Here is a 17,442-nt window from a genome sequence, read left to right as displayed (position 1 = left end):
TGAACAGACAGTAAAAGCATACTGACAACTAGCTGATATCTAATACTAAAGAGCAATTTAGCAGAAGATACACCTGTCATCCATAACAGCATGGCCACTGACAGGTGAGGTGTTACGATGTCCCCAGTCAGTGGGTGGGATATGTCAGGCAGCAGATTAACATTTTATCCTCACAGTTGATGTGTTGGGAGCAGGAAAATCAGGCAGGGGTGAAGGTGTGAGGGTCTTTGAGGGGGGCACATTGAAATGACTGGTTGTCTGTGTCAGACTATTTCTAAAACTGCAGCTTTGGTGAGATGTTCTCCAGTGGTCAATACTTACCAAAGGTATTCCAAGGAAGGAAACCAGAAACAAAGAAATGGGCAGCTGCATGCACATGGGGAGTGAAGACTGGCCTGGATGTTCGGGCCTACAGAAGAGCTACTGGAGTTACATTTGCAGGAAAAGTTCATGCTGGTTCTGATAGAAAGGTGTGAGATTAGTAGAATTGCAGCTTGTTCTCTATGCTGGCACAAGTGGACCAGTGCAATAAATAGAGTTAGGTAGCCAGAAGTTCAAGGTGTTGACTTGGTCTCCAAAGGTTGACTTGGACTGAAATCTGATCTTATTCCGATCAAGCATCTGTGGGATGTGCTGGGAAATCTAATCTGATTCATAGAGGCCCCACCTTGCAACTTAAGCCTGGCACACATTCATAGATTTTTAAAATCTTAACAGATTTTGAAAGTGTGAGATGCCCCATACATGATGACACATAATGACAGATTAGACAGTTTTTAGTGTGTGGTACGCAATGATGTGTCCTACACAACACTCTACACACTAGCAGATTCCTTTCACCAACCACCAGAGTCCAGAATCTCAAAACTGCATATGTTGCCAAATCTCTTATGGTCAAGCGTGACTTTAGAGTAAACCAACATGGCAGATGATTGGATGTTTGTCAACCTGCTTTGCTATTTGGTACATCTATTGCAGTTGCAATTTCTGTTCAACTCCTCTCCTTGTCCTTTAAATTGTGATATGTTTTACGGGACACTTTGTATAACACCTCTGTTGTTGCCACAAACAACAAGTTGGTCCTCCATTTCTGACATCCATCCAAGTATAGTCTTTGTGTATACTTGTTTTACCACGGCTGCATTTGTTGTGCTTCCTTCCTCTGTCAGCATGTTTCCAGCTGTTTTATGTGACAATTTACAAGGTTTCCTAAAGGTTTCACCCACATAAAAGGGTTTCTGGTTATAAATGTTGAACTCTTTTTATATTAAAAATTTCAAATCCGTGTAGCCTGATCAGTCAGATTAGATCCTGGAGGTTAAAATCCCTCTTAACATACCCCACCCCATGGGAAAATCTGACAGGATAATTTTAGAACCGATCAAAAAACCTGACCTTTGCTGACTCCAAATTCCAAAATTTGGGCAATTTTGGATTATCTAGTAGTGTGTACCCTGTTTTACAGGATTTATGGATCTTCTGCTAATTTCTTGGTGCCAGATACCACATCACTCCTTTAGAGGTGTAGTGGAGCTATGTCTCATCAGTTCAGGGCTGTTTTGGCCCCGACCTGACCTGACAAGAAGAGGCCCACAAAAAACTAGGCAGGTTGTTATAGTGTCATGGCTGATTAGGGTACAACTCAACATAAAAGTAGAGCTTGGATCAATCAAACAGTCAGTGTACCTTCAAAATGACTTACAACCCAACAGAGACATAACTGTTTTGGGTGGCTGTGGTTCAGTTGGAGAATCAGCATCTCAACCAGAAGGTTGGCTGTTCAATCCTAGGTCTTGCAAGTCCACATGCTTATATCCTACACTGAACCCCAAATGGCTCCTTAGTGGCAAAACCATCAGTGTATGCCTATTATTAGTTACTGTAATACTGGTGGGCACTTAACATAGCATCTTCATTGCTTCAATCAGTCTCAAGCCTAAAAAATGGCTATACATGCACAAGTAAATTGTACTATTTACAGTTTACCAGACAGGCCACATCCAACATAATTTAAGAACCTGCCAAAATATAGACTATTTTCTAGGTCTGAACCTCTCCCCACCAGACACCAAAATACCGTAGGGTCAATATAACTGCCATTGGCCAGAGGTGTGCACCATCTCATTCTGACATCTAGATTAATCTAATGTACATCTGAGTCCTAGTTAGTATTATTGAAGCTGATCAAAATGGCATCCCACTTTATCAAGATTTTAAAGACACCGTAAATGCCTCCATATGTTTGTACAGCTCAAGTACTCCATAGATCACAGGTTAACCTCTTACACACTGCCAATAAAGCAAAGCTAACCAAAGAAAGTCTAGTTAAAGAACAATAGCACATACACCCTGTTACAAAAAGATAGCTTAAACCCTAAACAGACATTCAAAAGACTTACATTGTCAAAGCATTGCTTTAGACCAGTTTCCTCCAAATTGCTTAATTTCAAAAACCTATCTGAGTTCACATTCCTGACCAACATATCTTAAACCATCTGATTCTGCTTTTTCGTGCATTACAGCGGGACTATATTTCACCATAAAACACATTTCTTTTCATATGCAGTCACATTACACCCATCCAAAATCACAGGGCCAATTCAGAATTTTATTAAACCTTCTCAGCAAAACAAAACTCACCACCAAAAGACAATTACCAACGGACACAACTCATGATTCACATAACCACAGACACAGAGAAAATCAGTTCTTAATAATAGTTGTTGTTAATCACAAGACTGGCAGTTGCTGCAAGTGGATATTCTTGGTGAACCATTTGTCTTGGGAGCATATAGTATATCTAATATTCTAAAGGCAAGTAGTTTCTGGCTGCATTGGTTCATGTTGAATCATTTCAATTAACCACAATCAGTATTTGTCCAAATCAGAGTTAAGAATATTAGTCAGTACTCCAACGAAGCAATTGGTGGCTCGACTCCCTGCCTCAACAGTTTGCTACGTGTCTTTCCCCACTCTCTGCTCCTGACATTGATGTTTGACCTGCTCACATACTTAAATCCCATTCAGCCCTATAAGGTCATCAAGGGTAAGTCTTATACCCATACCCAGAATCAGATCACAGTCCGGTCAGGGGCTTTAGTAATAAAACTGTTATTGATATTTCCTGTCTCTCTTCAGCTGTCCAATCCAAAGATAAAACTTAAAAAGAACAACATATATTTTTCAGAGTCAGAGATGGTTATTTAAATTCATCCCTTAACAGGTGCCAGAACATGTAATGTTAAAAAAATATGTCTAGTTCTATAAAGTACTGTAGCTCTATTCTCTTTGTATTATAGGTTTCATACAAACTTTGAGCCAGAAATAATTAAAGAATGCTTGGACTCTGGTAAGATTTTAGGTTGGCTTAGTTTGGCTATTTTTTTCTTCTTCTTTTTTGTGAGATTTGTCGTAGCTTAACTTCTTTTTTTATTGTGTCTTCAGACATCTTGGTCAGCTAATGGTCGTTGATGATGGTAATGTTCAGTGTGTTTACACTGGCTTCCTGTCTGTTAGAGAATATAACTCAAAAATGTACTGTGGGTTTATAAAGCCTGATTTGTTCAGCCCCAAAACATGTCCATGCTTTTTTAATATATTGTGAACCTTCAGGTTTTCAGAGACAGGTCTGCTCTTTGTTCTAGAATCAGAGGCATATGTGGAATCAGCTTTAAGATTTGATGCTCCATACATCTGAAACAAACTCCCAGAAAGTGACAAGTTGTTTATTTCAAGGCTGAAGACTCTTCTTTTCACAACTGCCTTTTATGCACTCATCTTAATAAATGTGTGAACTATTTTCATTTCATAACCCCACACTGCAACTTTTACTCTTATAACTGCCCTCATGTTTCAACTTCTGTTTAGCTGACTTTTTCATATCTTGGCTTCTAATGGGTTATCTCAATCATGTTACATACCCTCTTATAAGGTTTGCGTTTTTTCTTGTTTTGCTCTTTGTAATGATTATTTTGATATTTTGTGTGAAGCACTTTAAAATGCCTTGTTGCTGTACAAATACCTTGCCTTGACTAACATGTTATTTTCTTAGTAATGGAAGCAGGGCAAAGGCACCCACAGACATATGTTATGGTATAGCTGGACCTTGTATCTCCTTCTGTCGCTTTTCCAAAAGCTGACATACAGCATCCATCAAATATCAACAAAACATCCCTGCACTACTTTGACTTCCAACATTGCTGATCTACATTCTCCATTTCTCATTTGAGTTAGCAGTTTCTCAGAAAATATTTTCTTGGACTCAATTAATGCCTCGTTCTATGAGCCTAATCGTAGCACTGTTCAAGGCAAAAATTTGGAGCTGCATTTTAGCTGCAGGTTGAATCAGTCTGAAACAAAAATACAGGGCACTAACAATCTTGATGCTGAAACTCTTTTTTTTTATAATAGACAGCAGGACCAATTACAGTATGTCATATGTGTTGCCATGTGATAATTATTTCAAAATTTCATTTAAATCTACGTTAAAATGACTGTAACTGTTTGTTTCTGTAAATGCATTATTACTGACCATCCTTCTACATTTCCCTCCTGATTAGAGCCAATGGTTTGTGTTCTCCCAGTTTGACAGTCAACTGAGAGAGAAAAACAATTTGAAACATAGCTGGTGTGTTAAGAAATTGCCTCTGTGTGTTGTAGGTCCATCAACAACATTTTAATGCTGGTCTGCCTATATACAGTGCATAATCAATTTGCATTTATAGTAAGTTAGAATGCTGCAAGAAGGATCATCTGATTTAGTTTGTTGAATTCAATATGTGCTGCTTCAAATCCCAGAAAATGTACAAACTTTGAATGCACCAACAGTGAGATTTTAAATAATTTCTCTACCTCCAGTTTCATTGCAGCATGAACAGAATATCACTGAATACAGATTAGTATACATGTGTCAACATTTTCATGTCAAAGGTATTTTCTAACCATGTTAAAGTGAATAAAAGCAATGGCTGCCCACAATATATAAAGCTTCAGAGAGTCAAGAATTAGACTTGGTCTCAAAAACATCTTGTCAGAATGGCAGGAGAAGTTGTTGTTTTGTTTATTTTCTGCTTCCAGTAAGTAATTTTGCTGTTTAACAGAGTATACATAGCTACCGCCTATAACACATTTATGAAGAAAAACAAATTTACTCAGAGAGGTGTGAACGTCTTGAAATTGTGTGAATATTGCAAAATATAATTTAATACAACACGTGCTTTGTTCAGAAGACGCTATAATAGTAGCATAGTAGTAAATATCAAAAAATGGCTTAAGGGTTCAACCAACTTTTCAGTATCATTTACAATTCAGGATATCAACCAACATCCCTGCAAAAAGCCACAGTTTATAGGCACTGGGTTTATTATGAAGTGAGGTGTAAAATCGTCTGACAACCCTTTTTATTAAAAACCCTGCAAGTCAGAGAAACATTTGTGTGTTTGGGGTTATTCTGAATCTTTCATTGTAAATGAAGAATGCAGTCGTCTCCGTGTGTGTTCCATCTAACAACCAGTCCGACCTCTTCCCACCAATTTGGCGGCAACATGAGAGGCGCCTCGCATCAGCAACAATAGAGCAGCTGCTCATCAGTGTCAATGGGCTCAGCGGACCTGTGGCTTTATGCGTTTGCGCGCCTTTTTCACCGCTCTCATACTGAGATTGCTCTCATCTAGAGGTCAGGATTTTAGTCAATAGATTAAGATTATGAGACCACAAAATAATCTTAAAGATCAAACAACACAACCATCTTCTTTTCGTGTATTTTTATTGAAAAAAGGTTTCTCAATGACAAAACATTTGAAGTGTCACAATCATGTTTTTCTTCCCACACATGATGTCAGTAAATATTAGGAAATTATTTTAACACATAGTGTTTACAGACTTCTTTTGCACAGACCGAGATACTAATAAGTATAGTAAGAAATAAGTCCATCGTGCAAACCTCAAACAAAACAACCCTTGGGGTTTTACAAAAGTGGTGTCAACAACCCGTATCTTTGAAACCCCAAAGAGGATTGCATTTAAAAACGTTCATAGACCTGTGCTAAGATCTGTGCTCGTGTGCTCACTGGCATTAAACGCCTAGTGAGATAAATGCTGAATTCAATTATTATACAGCAAATCCAATAAATCTTAATGGCTATGTCTACAGTTATAAGAATATGATAAGCATAAGTAACATCACATAATAAATAACACACATTGGATACATGTCCATCTAATCTACCAGGGTCTCCACATGGATGCGCTCACAGCCTGTGGGACTGGCTGCTCGCGGCTGGGAGCCACTGCGCCGCTGTTACTGCGGGACTGGCTCTCCAGTCTGGAGCTGAAGCTGGATTTCAGGCTCAAGAGTCTCTGTTGGATCTGAGGGAGTGTCTTGGAGCTCTGGGCACAGCAGTTCAGGCAGGTTGGGGTGACAGTCGAAGACCTGGACTGCTGGACGAATTCGTTCACGCGCTGGCACGCGTCCTGATCCAGGCTTGTTTTGGGGAGCAGAGCGGAGACGCGCTGGAGGCAGGCTTTGTAGCCTTCTCTGTAACTCTCTGCTGAGTCTGGAGGAAGAAAAGAGGTTGATTAGTGGCTTGAATTTTATTTGTAACCTTTGATTTTGAATAAAACATGAGTGCAGTGTTAGATCGCAGCTCAGGAGAAGACGCTCACCTTTGGCTGGAGTGGAGGGAAGGTCTCTGAGGAAACGGACGGTCATTTCCAGGATATCAGCTTTCTCCAGCTTGGAGTAGCGAGCGTTGTCTTTGCCAATCAGAGGAAGAATCAGGCTTTTTAAGTCATTGAGACTGTCGTTGATACGAGCACGTCGTCTCTTCTCCAGTAAAGGTTTCAGAGTCTGAAAGAAATAATTAAGAATCGTTAGTCATCCATAATATGTTTTTGAGGAATGAAATCAGAAAACATTTGTTTATCACACAGCTCTGAAGTTTGTCTCTTTCCCTTACCTTTCTCAGTTCGTTGGCCTGTTTTCTCTGTGCCACGGTGGACCTTGCAGGAAGAGGCTGGGTGGCCTCGGCAGTGATGCTGGGACTCATTTCTTTTGCTTCTGTTGTGTTTTGTTTTTTGAGGAGAGTACTTTGCTCTTGGAGCGGCTAAGCTGAAGTGTGCCTCAGTGCCGTGGAGGCTCCTATTTATACGTCCCCAGCGCGTCGGAGGGGAGGGGACACCAGCCATCATGCAAAGTGTCTGTCAAGGGGGGGCGATGCCTCTGGGACTGAGCGGAGCTCCCCTGGGACCATCTGGTCAGGTCGGGGCCCCTGCGTATACCGCTGGTATGCGGAGTTCCTCGTGCGTTTTAGTGTTTAAAATTTGAAGCTTTAACGTTCATCCAAGATCTAATTACACATACAAAGTGTATAACGGTATTCCTTTTCCTTCACTCACAGGCTTCAGCTTATCAAATTGCTGCTTTTCAGTACCTTTTTATGACATGTTCTTGTTCTTTTTTGTCTGGTTTAGCTACAGTTTGATGTTCTTTATGTGCATTATTTTGTCAATGTGGTAGTAAATACATCTATAAATAAGCGGCTTACTCTGTACATACTCATTCAAGTTTGATGGGTTATAAGAAAGTTGTATTGCAACACAGAAAATAAAAAAATGTAATGAAACAAACATAAAGGAACATTTAGTGAACTTCTTTATGCTTACAGACTCCACCTGCCTCCCCCCAACAAAGGAAACACAAAGCCAGATGAGTGATTCTAAGTTGACAGGACTAATCTATTCCTAAAATTAATAAAACAGACACCCAAGCGACGCCATGTATGGATTAACATCTGCTTGGGAACCATCAGCAGCTTGTTTCCAATATCAACTACACAGTGTTTACCTGGAGCAGAGTAGGAGGAGACTGAGTGACGTGCGAACCTTCAACTCAAGCGCAGAGGTGCGTATCTGCGTGTTTGTGTAACACAAAGAGAGCCATACAGTAAACGAGTCGGACGTCCCTGCAGAAACAGCCGAACAACGACTCAGCCAGAGACTAAACATCTTTTAGGGAGGAAGATGTTCCCACAAACGTCCAGGCTGTAAACACTTTATTTAAAATCATGAATAGAAATATATAGATATTTAAAGAAACTGATTTTATTTTGACCATTTGAAATACTCTTATTCTATCCCTGCACCTGCATATATTTCACCAAATAGCGAGGTGAGCGAGCATAGGATTCACGCGTTCGGCACGCGCCACAACTGTGCAACAGATGGGAAATCCCCCCTCCCTTTCCTCTCCTCCTCCGTCTCCGGCCCCCCTCCCCTCCTCTCCCCCCGTCCCCTCTGCCTCCCACCGGCTAACCATACTGCTGCTGCTGCTTCCATCAGCATCCCGACCACAGCTCTACTGCTCTTTGTGTTTGTTTCCCTTCACCAACAATGTGGGTTTTTTGGAGGGAAGCTTGGGCACCAGCGCACAAACACTATAACGCATCGAATACTGAGTTTATAAGAACCAGACTAAGTGAAATCGGGACAGCACAACAAGTCACATAACTAAAATGAGTGTTAACATGAATGACTGTGGACTCGTATATGTGTTGTAACACGTGTTACGCACAAATTGAAGCATTAAATTGTATACTTTAGTACCCCCAACTTCCAAAGAAGCCTTCAGTGTTCAACACGATGAAAAATATATTCTATTACAGTGTGTTTTAATGGCAAACACGTGTAGTGACAGGCTCATTTCATTTTGTTGAAGACTCAACAGCACCTCGGCTGCAAGCTGCTCCGCTCTAGCTTGAGGGTTTCAGTCCTTTTTTTAAAAAGCATTATAGATGCGAGGTTTTGCACGCGCCCTGCCCCATGGGGCCCCAAATAACTGCCATCATGTCCAGTCTGGGAACGGGAGAGATAAGACACAAAAAAGTCCAAGAGAGGCTTGGGACCTTTTTTTGTCCTAGTTACAGCGTGGGTATCCATCTGTGCAGGATGAGAGCACAGGGATCCTTTGTGGGAAGATGCAGAAAAGTAGATTCACCAAGATTTTTTAAGCATTCCAATAAGGATCGGAACACGGCTAGCCACTGTAAGAATCTAATCATAAACTACAGACTATAAAACCCAGTTCCTTTTGAATTTAGATTACATTGAATCCGTTTCACACTCTCAAAATGTTTCATTTCTGTTATTAATGCTTATTCCAACGTCACCAACATTTGTGGGTAAGCCCTGTTTGGAGCGAAACATGACATTTAATTTTCCCCGGGCATCACTTTAAAACTAGATCTTGATTGTTCAAAAGTGACATGTGATAAATACATATCTGATTGTATAAAAGGCATGAGGCTGACACGAGCCACAGTGTCGAGACAGATGGAGCCTGCACGGTTATTGATGCGTGAAACCATAAGCGTCGATGACTCTCTTGTTGAAGGTGATCGTCTCCAAAGCTACTACGTGGAGGCTTCCAAACCTCGAAGATTCACAACTTTCAAATTGCTTTTTTTTTCAGCTGAAAGGATGTTTGGCATCCCAAGCCGAAATCTACGCCAACATGATCCGCATCACACTGAAGCATCCGTACAGCTGGCTGCTGTTTGTGTCTGACTCAGCATTCAGACAAGTAGATTAAATTGAATTGAGTTAGGGTTGGATTGAATTTGGTGAGGTTCTGTTTATAATTACATCTCAATAAACCTGACTCATTTTAAAATGTTCTGCCTTTAACAACGAGGAACTTAATTTACTCCAGGATTCATATTAAGAGACATATCTAAATGCAATTTATCGTCTATTGTCATGGGTGCATACCAGACATAACAGTTTAAATACTGTTTAAATAATTTTATGCCAGTAAAGTTAACTTACACTTTTAATTTGGATAGGGTCGACTTGGGAAAAATCCTCTCAAATATATTACATTTGAGCCAAGAATTTAACTGTGGATAATGTGGATATCAGGTAGGCTAAAGAAAGGAACTAGAACTATTGGATGTGTCATAATGACAGTTTTTCCAGTATACTGATGAACTGTTTTAATCCATCATTGTCTCGTTTCTCTTCTGATGACTGTCTATTGTTTATGTGTAGCAAAACAAATATAAGCATGGTACTTGGGATGATACATCCTATTTCTATTAGAAACAGCTACTGAATTTCCATTTTAAATCTGAGGGAAATTGTTTTGAGTACAGTGTCACTACTATATTCCAGCATTTCTATTTTTTTCTGCCCTGAACTTTTTGTCTATGTCCCACCACAGATCGGCACCTGGACTGCTAATTATGACACTTTTTCATAGGCTTTGGTTGAAACTATTTCCCCAGCCATCTTAAAGAAAAGGAAATGGAAACAACACAATTCACAACATTGATAAAGTGTTTATTTCAGTATGTCTCCCTCTTCTCTAATGTTGCTGCAGTGACAGCAGGATCAGTGGCTGTGATGCTTCAAGCTGCTTGAACAGGGAGGTCTTAATTGGATGTCTGGCTGAAATATGAGCTTTATCAAGTGTTCCAGCTCCCATAACAATAGTTTATAGCCCTACATTAAAATCATTGTTGCATGAGGCGAGTCTGACCCAGTTGTTGGTTTTAACAAAAGCTTTCTCAGGACTTCTCTGCTCATTTCACCAGAGACTTGATGTGCCTCCAGCTGAAAGTACAATATCAAACCACTTCAAACTATTACAGTGTGTGTGGCAGCAAAAGTTATTTACCTTGAGTATAATATCAACAAAATGCCATTTCCCAATTTACCTTTTTTCTTAAATTAATATATAATTAACTAGTGTCAACTCAAGTGTGTGAGTTGACTGTTGGTGATGGATAAAATGTATTCATAATTTGAGTTTGGATGCTTCTTCCTTGAAGCATGCTCAAAGCCAGTGACAAAGCCTTGCACTGCTACAATTGCAGCAACTTTACAGCTACCACCATTTACCAAACATGAAATACTAACATACAACACAAATTACAATAAAGTTAGGACACTGTTTAAAATGTTAATAGAAAATATTTAGATGGTTTTCAAATAATTTAAACTCTATATTTAATTGAAAAACAATACAAAGACAACATATCAATTGTTAAAAGTTAGAATTGTATTCTTAAGAAATAAATACATACTCATTTCAAATTTAATGCCTGCAAGACACTGAAAAAGTTGTGTAATGCTAAAAAAAATCACATCATCACACTGTCTGTGAACACAATTTGTCGCTGCATAGATTAAAACTGTACGATGCAAATAAAAACATGATTCAGGAACGTCCAGTTGATTTCTCTGAGCCCTAGCCCAAATAGAGATGGACTGAAATGAAGTGGAAAACTGTCCTGTGGTCTAACAAATCAAAAATTGAAACCCTTTTCGGAAATCATGGACACTGCATCCCCCGCTCTAGAGATGAGAGGGACCACCTGGCTTGCTATCAGTGCACAGTTCAAAAGCCAGAAGTCTTTATGCTATGGGATGTATAAGTGCCCATGCCATCGGTAGCTTAAGCATCTGGGTAGGCATCACTAATGTTGAACAATATAAACAAGTTTGGGGCAACATATGCTGCCATCTAGACAATTACTTTTTCAGGGAATGCCTTAGATATTTCAGCAAGACAATGCTAAACCATATTCTGCCTGTATTACAACAGCATGGCTCATAGAAGAAATAAAGACTTGTCACACATTGAAAACATTTAGCTCATCGTGAAAAAAAGGAGACCATGAACTGTTAAGCGGGTGAACCTATGTCAGGCATTACTCTTTTAAAACTACAGAAACTGTTATACTTCATTCCAAAATGTTTACAAGATGATGTAAAATAAGTGGTGATGCAACACAATTTTAAACATTTAAAAAAGGTTTCCATGTATCAAATTCATAACAAGTGTATTTTTCTCACAAATCAGTACAATTTCTCTGCTAAAAAATGTTGTCTTTGCCCTATTTTTAACTAAATATTGAAATGATTGTCATACAATTAAATACAGTTTTTACCAACAATTCACATACAATTCATACTTTTGGGGAATTGGGGTGAAAAGGGACTTCAACTGCACACAACTTCAGGCTTTGATAGAAAACAAAAACACACACATAAGCAGCTTTCCACAACATCACAGTCTTTCAGTCTTTAGTAGCACATCAAGTTGTCTAAAGGTCACTACTGAAAGTCCCTCAGTAAAAAGGCTTGTTGCTGAATCTAACTTGGAAAATTACGAGCTGAATTTACACCTCTTAAAGACAAAGACAAGGCCCCAAAACAGCTTCATGAAAGAACCATGGACAAGAAAAGGTAAAATAAGGATAACTTTTTGACACCATAGCTCACCTAGCTGCGCTGGTGTGCTGTGAGGTGACCTCTGTCCATGGTTCTGAAGAGGGAGTGGGTGATTTGAAAGCCAGATGTGAAACAAGAGTTTGACTTTGACATCTTGTCTGATTAGCTGACACTCTGAGGTGTGTGTTAATGAAAAGGAGAAAGGTTTTCTCTGGCTGGACCTAACACAGAGAGAAGCCAAATGAAGCCCTTCTACATTTCAGTTTTCTTAACTTTCTACAGTATGTAAAAGACACTGGACAAGATGGGGTCCAAAAGGAAACATTCTTATAGAAAGATCCTTTCTTCTCCCAGAGTTAGAATTCATGTACTAACGATGAGATCCTGGGGAACAAGTGCAACTTAAGAGCAAGCACTTGATATAGTAGGTTACCATGCGTGCTCCTGGGGGTTTCAAGTTAGGTTTCTCTAACTAACAATGAGTTTGACTAGAGCTGCTCTTTGTTATGTGTCTTGATATGACTTTTGATATGATATGGTGTTATATGAATAAAAAAGGATTAACTTATAATTATTTTAGCTTAGCTTTACACTCATTTGCCACTTCAGAGAAGAGTACAACTAAATGCACAACAATAAAACAGCGCCGTATATCCTCTATAAAAGCAGGTATTTGCTGTGTTTATTACTGAAGTCACTGTTGGTATTGATTTTGGGCAATATGTTGCCTTTAAAGCCAGTAAGTAATATTTGGACTGTTGATGTATACAAACCAAATATTACGCTTAATATAAGAGCATGGTTGGTCACATTGGGTTGAACAGGTGCTATCAGTGCCCAGGTATTGTACATTCATTTTTATATGTTTCTAATTATTCCAAAGTGTTTGTGCTTTAATAATCCTGAACTGTTGATGTGAGATATTTTGTTGTTAAATGCTCTGACATATTTTGCTGTGAATAAGAATTGGGTAAATATAGTGTGTTACAAATAGATATGCTCTTTGTTTGACTTTAAACAGGGGCTGCAGTGTAGAATATAAAGGTAGAGTAATATATGTTTACAGGTTACTGTTTTAAGAATAAAAAAGTTAATATTTTGAGCACATATTTTAGGTAGCGTTCTTTGTTCTTCGTGTATTCTGTCGAAGCATTGAGGTGATGTTGTTGCGTCTTTAGGGATGCCAAAAGAAGACCTATCAACATATACCAAGAAGCTTCCCAAGCCTAAAACAACGCTGTATCATAAAGCATCTGCCACTAGAGACCAATATTTAAACTCCCCCTCCAGCACAGGTGTATTTGACGTCACTGATTCAGGATTCAGTCACGAAGCCTGCATCAGCATCTCTCAGGTCACGTAACAAATGAGACGCTGACAAAAGAGTCTAAGAGGAAAATGATGGTACAGTCTCTGAATAAAACAGCAATAATCAAACTATCTAAATGGAAAGAAACTGAGAAATAAAACGAGAAGAAAATGCAGAAGAAACGTTCACTTTGTCAGTACAGATAAATAAACATTTCAAATACGTTATTTACAGTGCAGGATGCAGAACCATATCCATAAATAGAATCCAGCATCCCACAAAAGGATCTTATAATAGTGTCAAATGATTTAGCTCCTTAAGCCTAATATATTGTGGGGTTTTTTAAAGCTCGTTCCCTCTGCAGATCTTTTTTTTTTTTTAAAGAGAAAAGGAACAAACTCAACAGGCAGCTTTTGACCCAAAGTAATCAAAGTATCGCGTAAACACGGAAAAAGGAAAAAAAACTAGGCGTATATAATGTTCAATGACAATGACCAGAATTGGAAAGTTTTTATAGAAAACATAAACCATGCCTTTCTATGTTTAAATGCACTTTATCATATCACGCATTGTCTCTGTCCCTCTTTCAATAAGTCTAAAACAGTGCAAAGCGTCAGTCAGGCGTCTGAGTTGGAAAAAACCTTTTGCGTAATTGCTGCATAAATCAGATGGGAGATGGCTCAGACAGGATTTGAATATCGTAACCAAGCCAAAAGCCAAGCTTTAAGACACAACACACATCTGGTGGTGCTCATTTGTTTTGCTGTGTAAAGTTGACAAAGGTAAAGTAAGAGCGTCGCATTGGCGTCTCCACCCTCCTCCTCAGATATGCCACAAGAACTCTCCAAAAGGCAATTTAGTCTCCCTTTCCCGGAGTGTTTAAGAACAAGACATGAGAGAAACTATCCTACACTTCAGTGAGTACTATTATGTTTATTTCTAGATGTTTGCGTTTAATTCTATGCTACTATACTGAGGATTAGAGCTGCGCCTGCCGCATGCAAGCTATTGGACAGGCTGGACAGGAGGCTTGTTGGCGGGCTTTTCGAATATTGGATTTCTGATTGAGGGGGATCCATTGTGCTGCCATATCAGGGGCACGAGAACAGCACGAGCCAGGCAAACAATGGAAGCAGATGGCTTTCCTGCTCTGATGAATTATGCCGAAGTTACAGAGACATGGGGACCATTAAGAGTTGTCCGGGGGGAAATTAAAGAGTGGAGGGTGCTTTTAATCACGAGAACACATTCAAACACACACACACAAATCAAAATGTTGTTTCTACAATGTCCAAGAGAGAGAAGAACATCTTCTCAATTGGTCTTCAGGTGATAAGGTAGCCTATATATTTTCATGTTATTTTAGTTTTTCAGATCATTTTATGATCTACAAGTATTACACATTTCATTTATTTACTGTTAACAACAATTAAATAAAATGGGAATAAAGGGTTTTTCACCACAAAAAGAGTTTGCTTCTGATTCAATTTGTCTCCATCATTGTTATGACAGTCCTGGATGTATGACTATGGTTGCCTGTCTTAATTTCTTCTGAATATTATCATAGAAATTGATGTTTATGAATACATTTAAATTGAAAATAAAGCTGTTTATGACCAAAAAAGTATCTGAATATAATTTCTAACTTATATTAAAGAGACAAAATAATCAATAACAAAATACAGCCATTATTAGGTCTTTAAAAAGTGGGAAAATTGTCGCAAATTCAACATTTTTCTCATATAATTTAAGAACTTTATATTTCTATATGAAGGCTATTTTTTTTCTTTTTGTTGTGTAGTTCTGTACAGGAGAGATGGACCCACTCATCGGGGGCGTGGTCTGCACTGGGTCCCCGCCCACAAACACAGCGCTTCTCTGTCATTGAGCCCTAAACCTCGTGTTGGAAAAGGGCGCTCAATACAACTGCAGTCATCAACCAGCAACGACCTGAGAGCACTGCAGCGTGGGCTTTAAATGACAGGCATGGGGCCATGCAGTTAGAACCTGGTATGTTATTTTATCCTTTTCCAAAAGTTGTTCTTATACCTGTTTGTGTAACGAACGTGCTAACGTAGGTCTCACGGCAGTATATAATTTAACTGAACTGAAAAACGTGACTTGTGAATGCATAAAGCTAACTTGATAACCTGTCTGAATAATATGAAATGCATTATACATGAATTATGTCATGACTACATTTAATGTCTAAGCTTGAACAATGATAACATATCTATAAGAACTTCAAAATCCCATAAAGAGGCCGTTGTTATTGTAACACGTGACCTGTCAATGTTTAGATTGGATTTTGTAATACTGTGAAGTGTGTTTATAGTGCTTTCTTTTATCCTTGCATTGGCACTGCTATTCTGTCTCTTTAATAAGACGCAGCCAGAAGTTATTGTGTGTACAATAAATGAAGACCTTCGATCTTATAAAGTTAGCTAAAACGACTGAAACAGGGAGAAACCCCACTCTGCCATGTCTACAGTGAACACATCACATCAGAGTGGGGTGAAACCCTTTTGGCTTTTCACTGTAGATGCTGTATTGTTAAAGGGCTGTCGTGTCAGATTAGTTGTCCTGTATCTGTCTGTCGCTAATGAGGCTGAGTGTGAGAAAGTCTGACCGCAGAAATTCTCACTGCAGATCACGCGTGACTGGGTCGCTGAAGGAGAGACAACACGCCAGCATGGTGAGTTCACGGGAAGGAAGACAAACTAAAGCATTGATGATGAAGGATGTGATAAGAGAGAAAGAACGAGTAAGATGATACAGGATGACGTGTATATCCTTTTAACATACATTCAAGCACAGTGTCTTTTGATAGAGTTATCAACCAGAGTTCTGTTACGTTTGTTGGTATTCAGTCTTATATCATGTCAGACTGATAAACAGTTTTTACAACACCATATCTCAGTCACAGTTGTTAATGCGCCTTACATGATCAAAACATACAATTTTTAAAAGCTCTCTTACAAGCGTATTTATTATTATCTTAGTATGATTGAAAAAGAGGTGTAGTTCAAAGTCACTCCATAAGTCATAATGCAAATTGCAATTCAGTACTGTAGGTTATACAAAATAAAGAAATAGTAAAGAAAAAAGGTTCGTTTTTAAGACATCATGTAAATTTTATACCAGGCCAACATTACAACATTTAAAAGAAAACAGCTGTATGGTGTTCATTTATTTAATAAAGACAGCCACCTTTCAGGATGAGTCAGACTTCAGGCCTTTTCTTCCCATCATCACAACTCAAATGTAAAAATAGCCATTACTGAATAACTAGTAACAGATAGTCTACATGCATATCCATTTCATGACTCTCTTAGTGAGAAGTTACACGACACTGTTTCCAAACGTAGGCTAACTCCTGATCTTTGAAATTTGATTTTGTAATTAAAGATTTCCAATCCAAAAGACTGCAATGTGTACTTGTGTATGACAAAGAAAGATGGACAGATGAAAGAAAGAACAGACAGAAAGCACTGGAAGAAAGAAAGAAAGAAAGAAAGAAAGAAGAAAGAAAGAAGAAAGAAAGAAGAAAGAAGAAATAAAGAAAAAAGAAAGAAAGAAAGAACGAAAGAAAGAAGAAAGAAAGAAAGAAAAAAGAAAGAAAGAAAACAAAGAAAGAAAGAAAGAAAGAAAGAAAGAAACAAAGAAACAAAGAACACAGACAGAAATACAGAATTAAAGGACAGAACGTGATAGGAGAACGTTCTGATAGAGAGAAAGAAAGAAAGAACAGAAATAATACCCGAAATAAAGCAATGTAGAAAGAAAGAAAGAAAGAAAGAAAGAAAGAAAGAAAGAAGAAAGAAAGAAAGAAAGAAAGAGAAACACAGGATTGCTTTGAGGATGGTAGGTGCATGGATAAATAAAGTATTTGCTCTCTTTGT

At 38.6% G+C, this 17,442-nt stretch overlaps 1 protein-coding gene and 1 long non-coding RNA gene across 2 annotated transcripts; one reads left to right on the top strand and one right to left on the bottom strand.

Annotated features, from left to right (window-relative positions):
* Positions 1 to 5,747: 5,747 nt before the first annotated feature.
* On the bottom strand, positions 5,748 to 7,108 carry LOC117821248 (transcription factor HES-2-like). Its single transcript, XM_034695400.1, has 3 exons — positions 6,957 to 7,108; positions 6,664 to 6,847; positions 5,748 to 6,554 (listed from the first exon to the last, which is right to left on the bottom strand). Exons 1-3 carry the CDS (start codon positions 7,044 to 7,046, stop codon positions 6,223 to 6,225), a joined length of 606 nt encoding a protein of 201 aa, XP_034551291.1. The 5' UTR covers positions 7,047 to 7,108; the 3' UTR covers positions 5,748 to 6,222.
* Positions 7,109 to 14,365: 7,257 nt separating this feature from the next.
* LOC117821260 lies at positions 14,366 to 17,030 on the top strand. The gene is made up of 3 exons (XR_004632929.1): positions 14,366 to 14,457; positions 15,342 to 15,550; positions 16,190 to 17,030. It is a non-coding gene; the product is annotated as an uncharacterized LOC117821260 (long non-coding RNA).
* Positions 17,031 to 17,442: the final 412 nt, after the last annotated feature.

This window comes from Notolabrus celidotus, chromosome 11, assembly GCF_009762535.1.
Source record: "Notolabrus celidotus isolate fNotCel1 chromosome 11, fNotCel1.pri, whole genome shotgun sequence".
NCBI classification, from domain to species: domain Eukaryota; kingdom Metazoa; phylum Chordata; class Actinopteri; order Labriformes; family Labridae; genus Notolabrus; species Notolabrus celidotus.
The sequence above is the reverse complement of the archived record's forward strand: the minus strand, read 5'-3'. Positions and strand labels throughout refer to the sequence as shown.

Bases quoted from the DNA above. Each gene is read 5' to 3' on its own strand.
- LOC117821248 (XM_034695400.1), bottom strand. From the start codon at position 7,046: ATGAGTCCCAGCATCACTGCCGAGGCCACCCAGCCTCTTCCTGCAAGG. The intron at 6,848-6,956 runs GTAAGGGAAAGA...TATTTCTTTCAG, and splicing joins AGGCCAACGAACTGAGAAAG to ACTCTGAAACCTTTACTGGA. The intron at 6,555-6,663 runs GTGAGCGTCTTC...TTCTTCCTCCAG, and splicing joins TCCCTCCACTCCAGCCAAAG to ACTCAGCAGAGAGTTACAGA.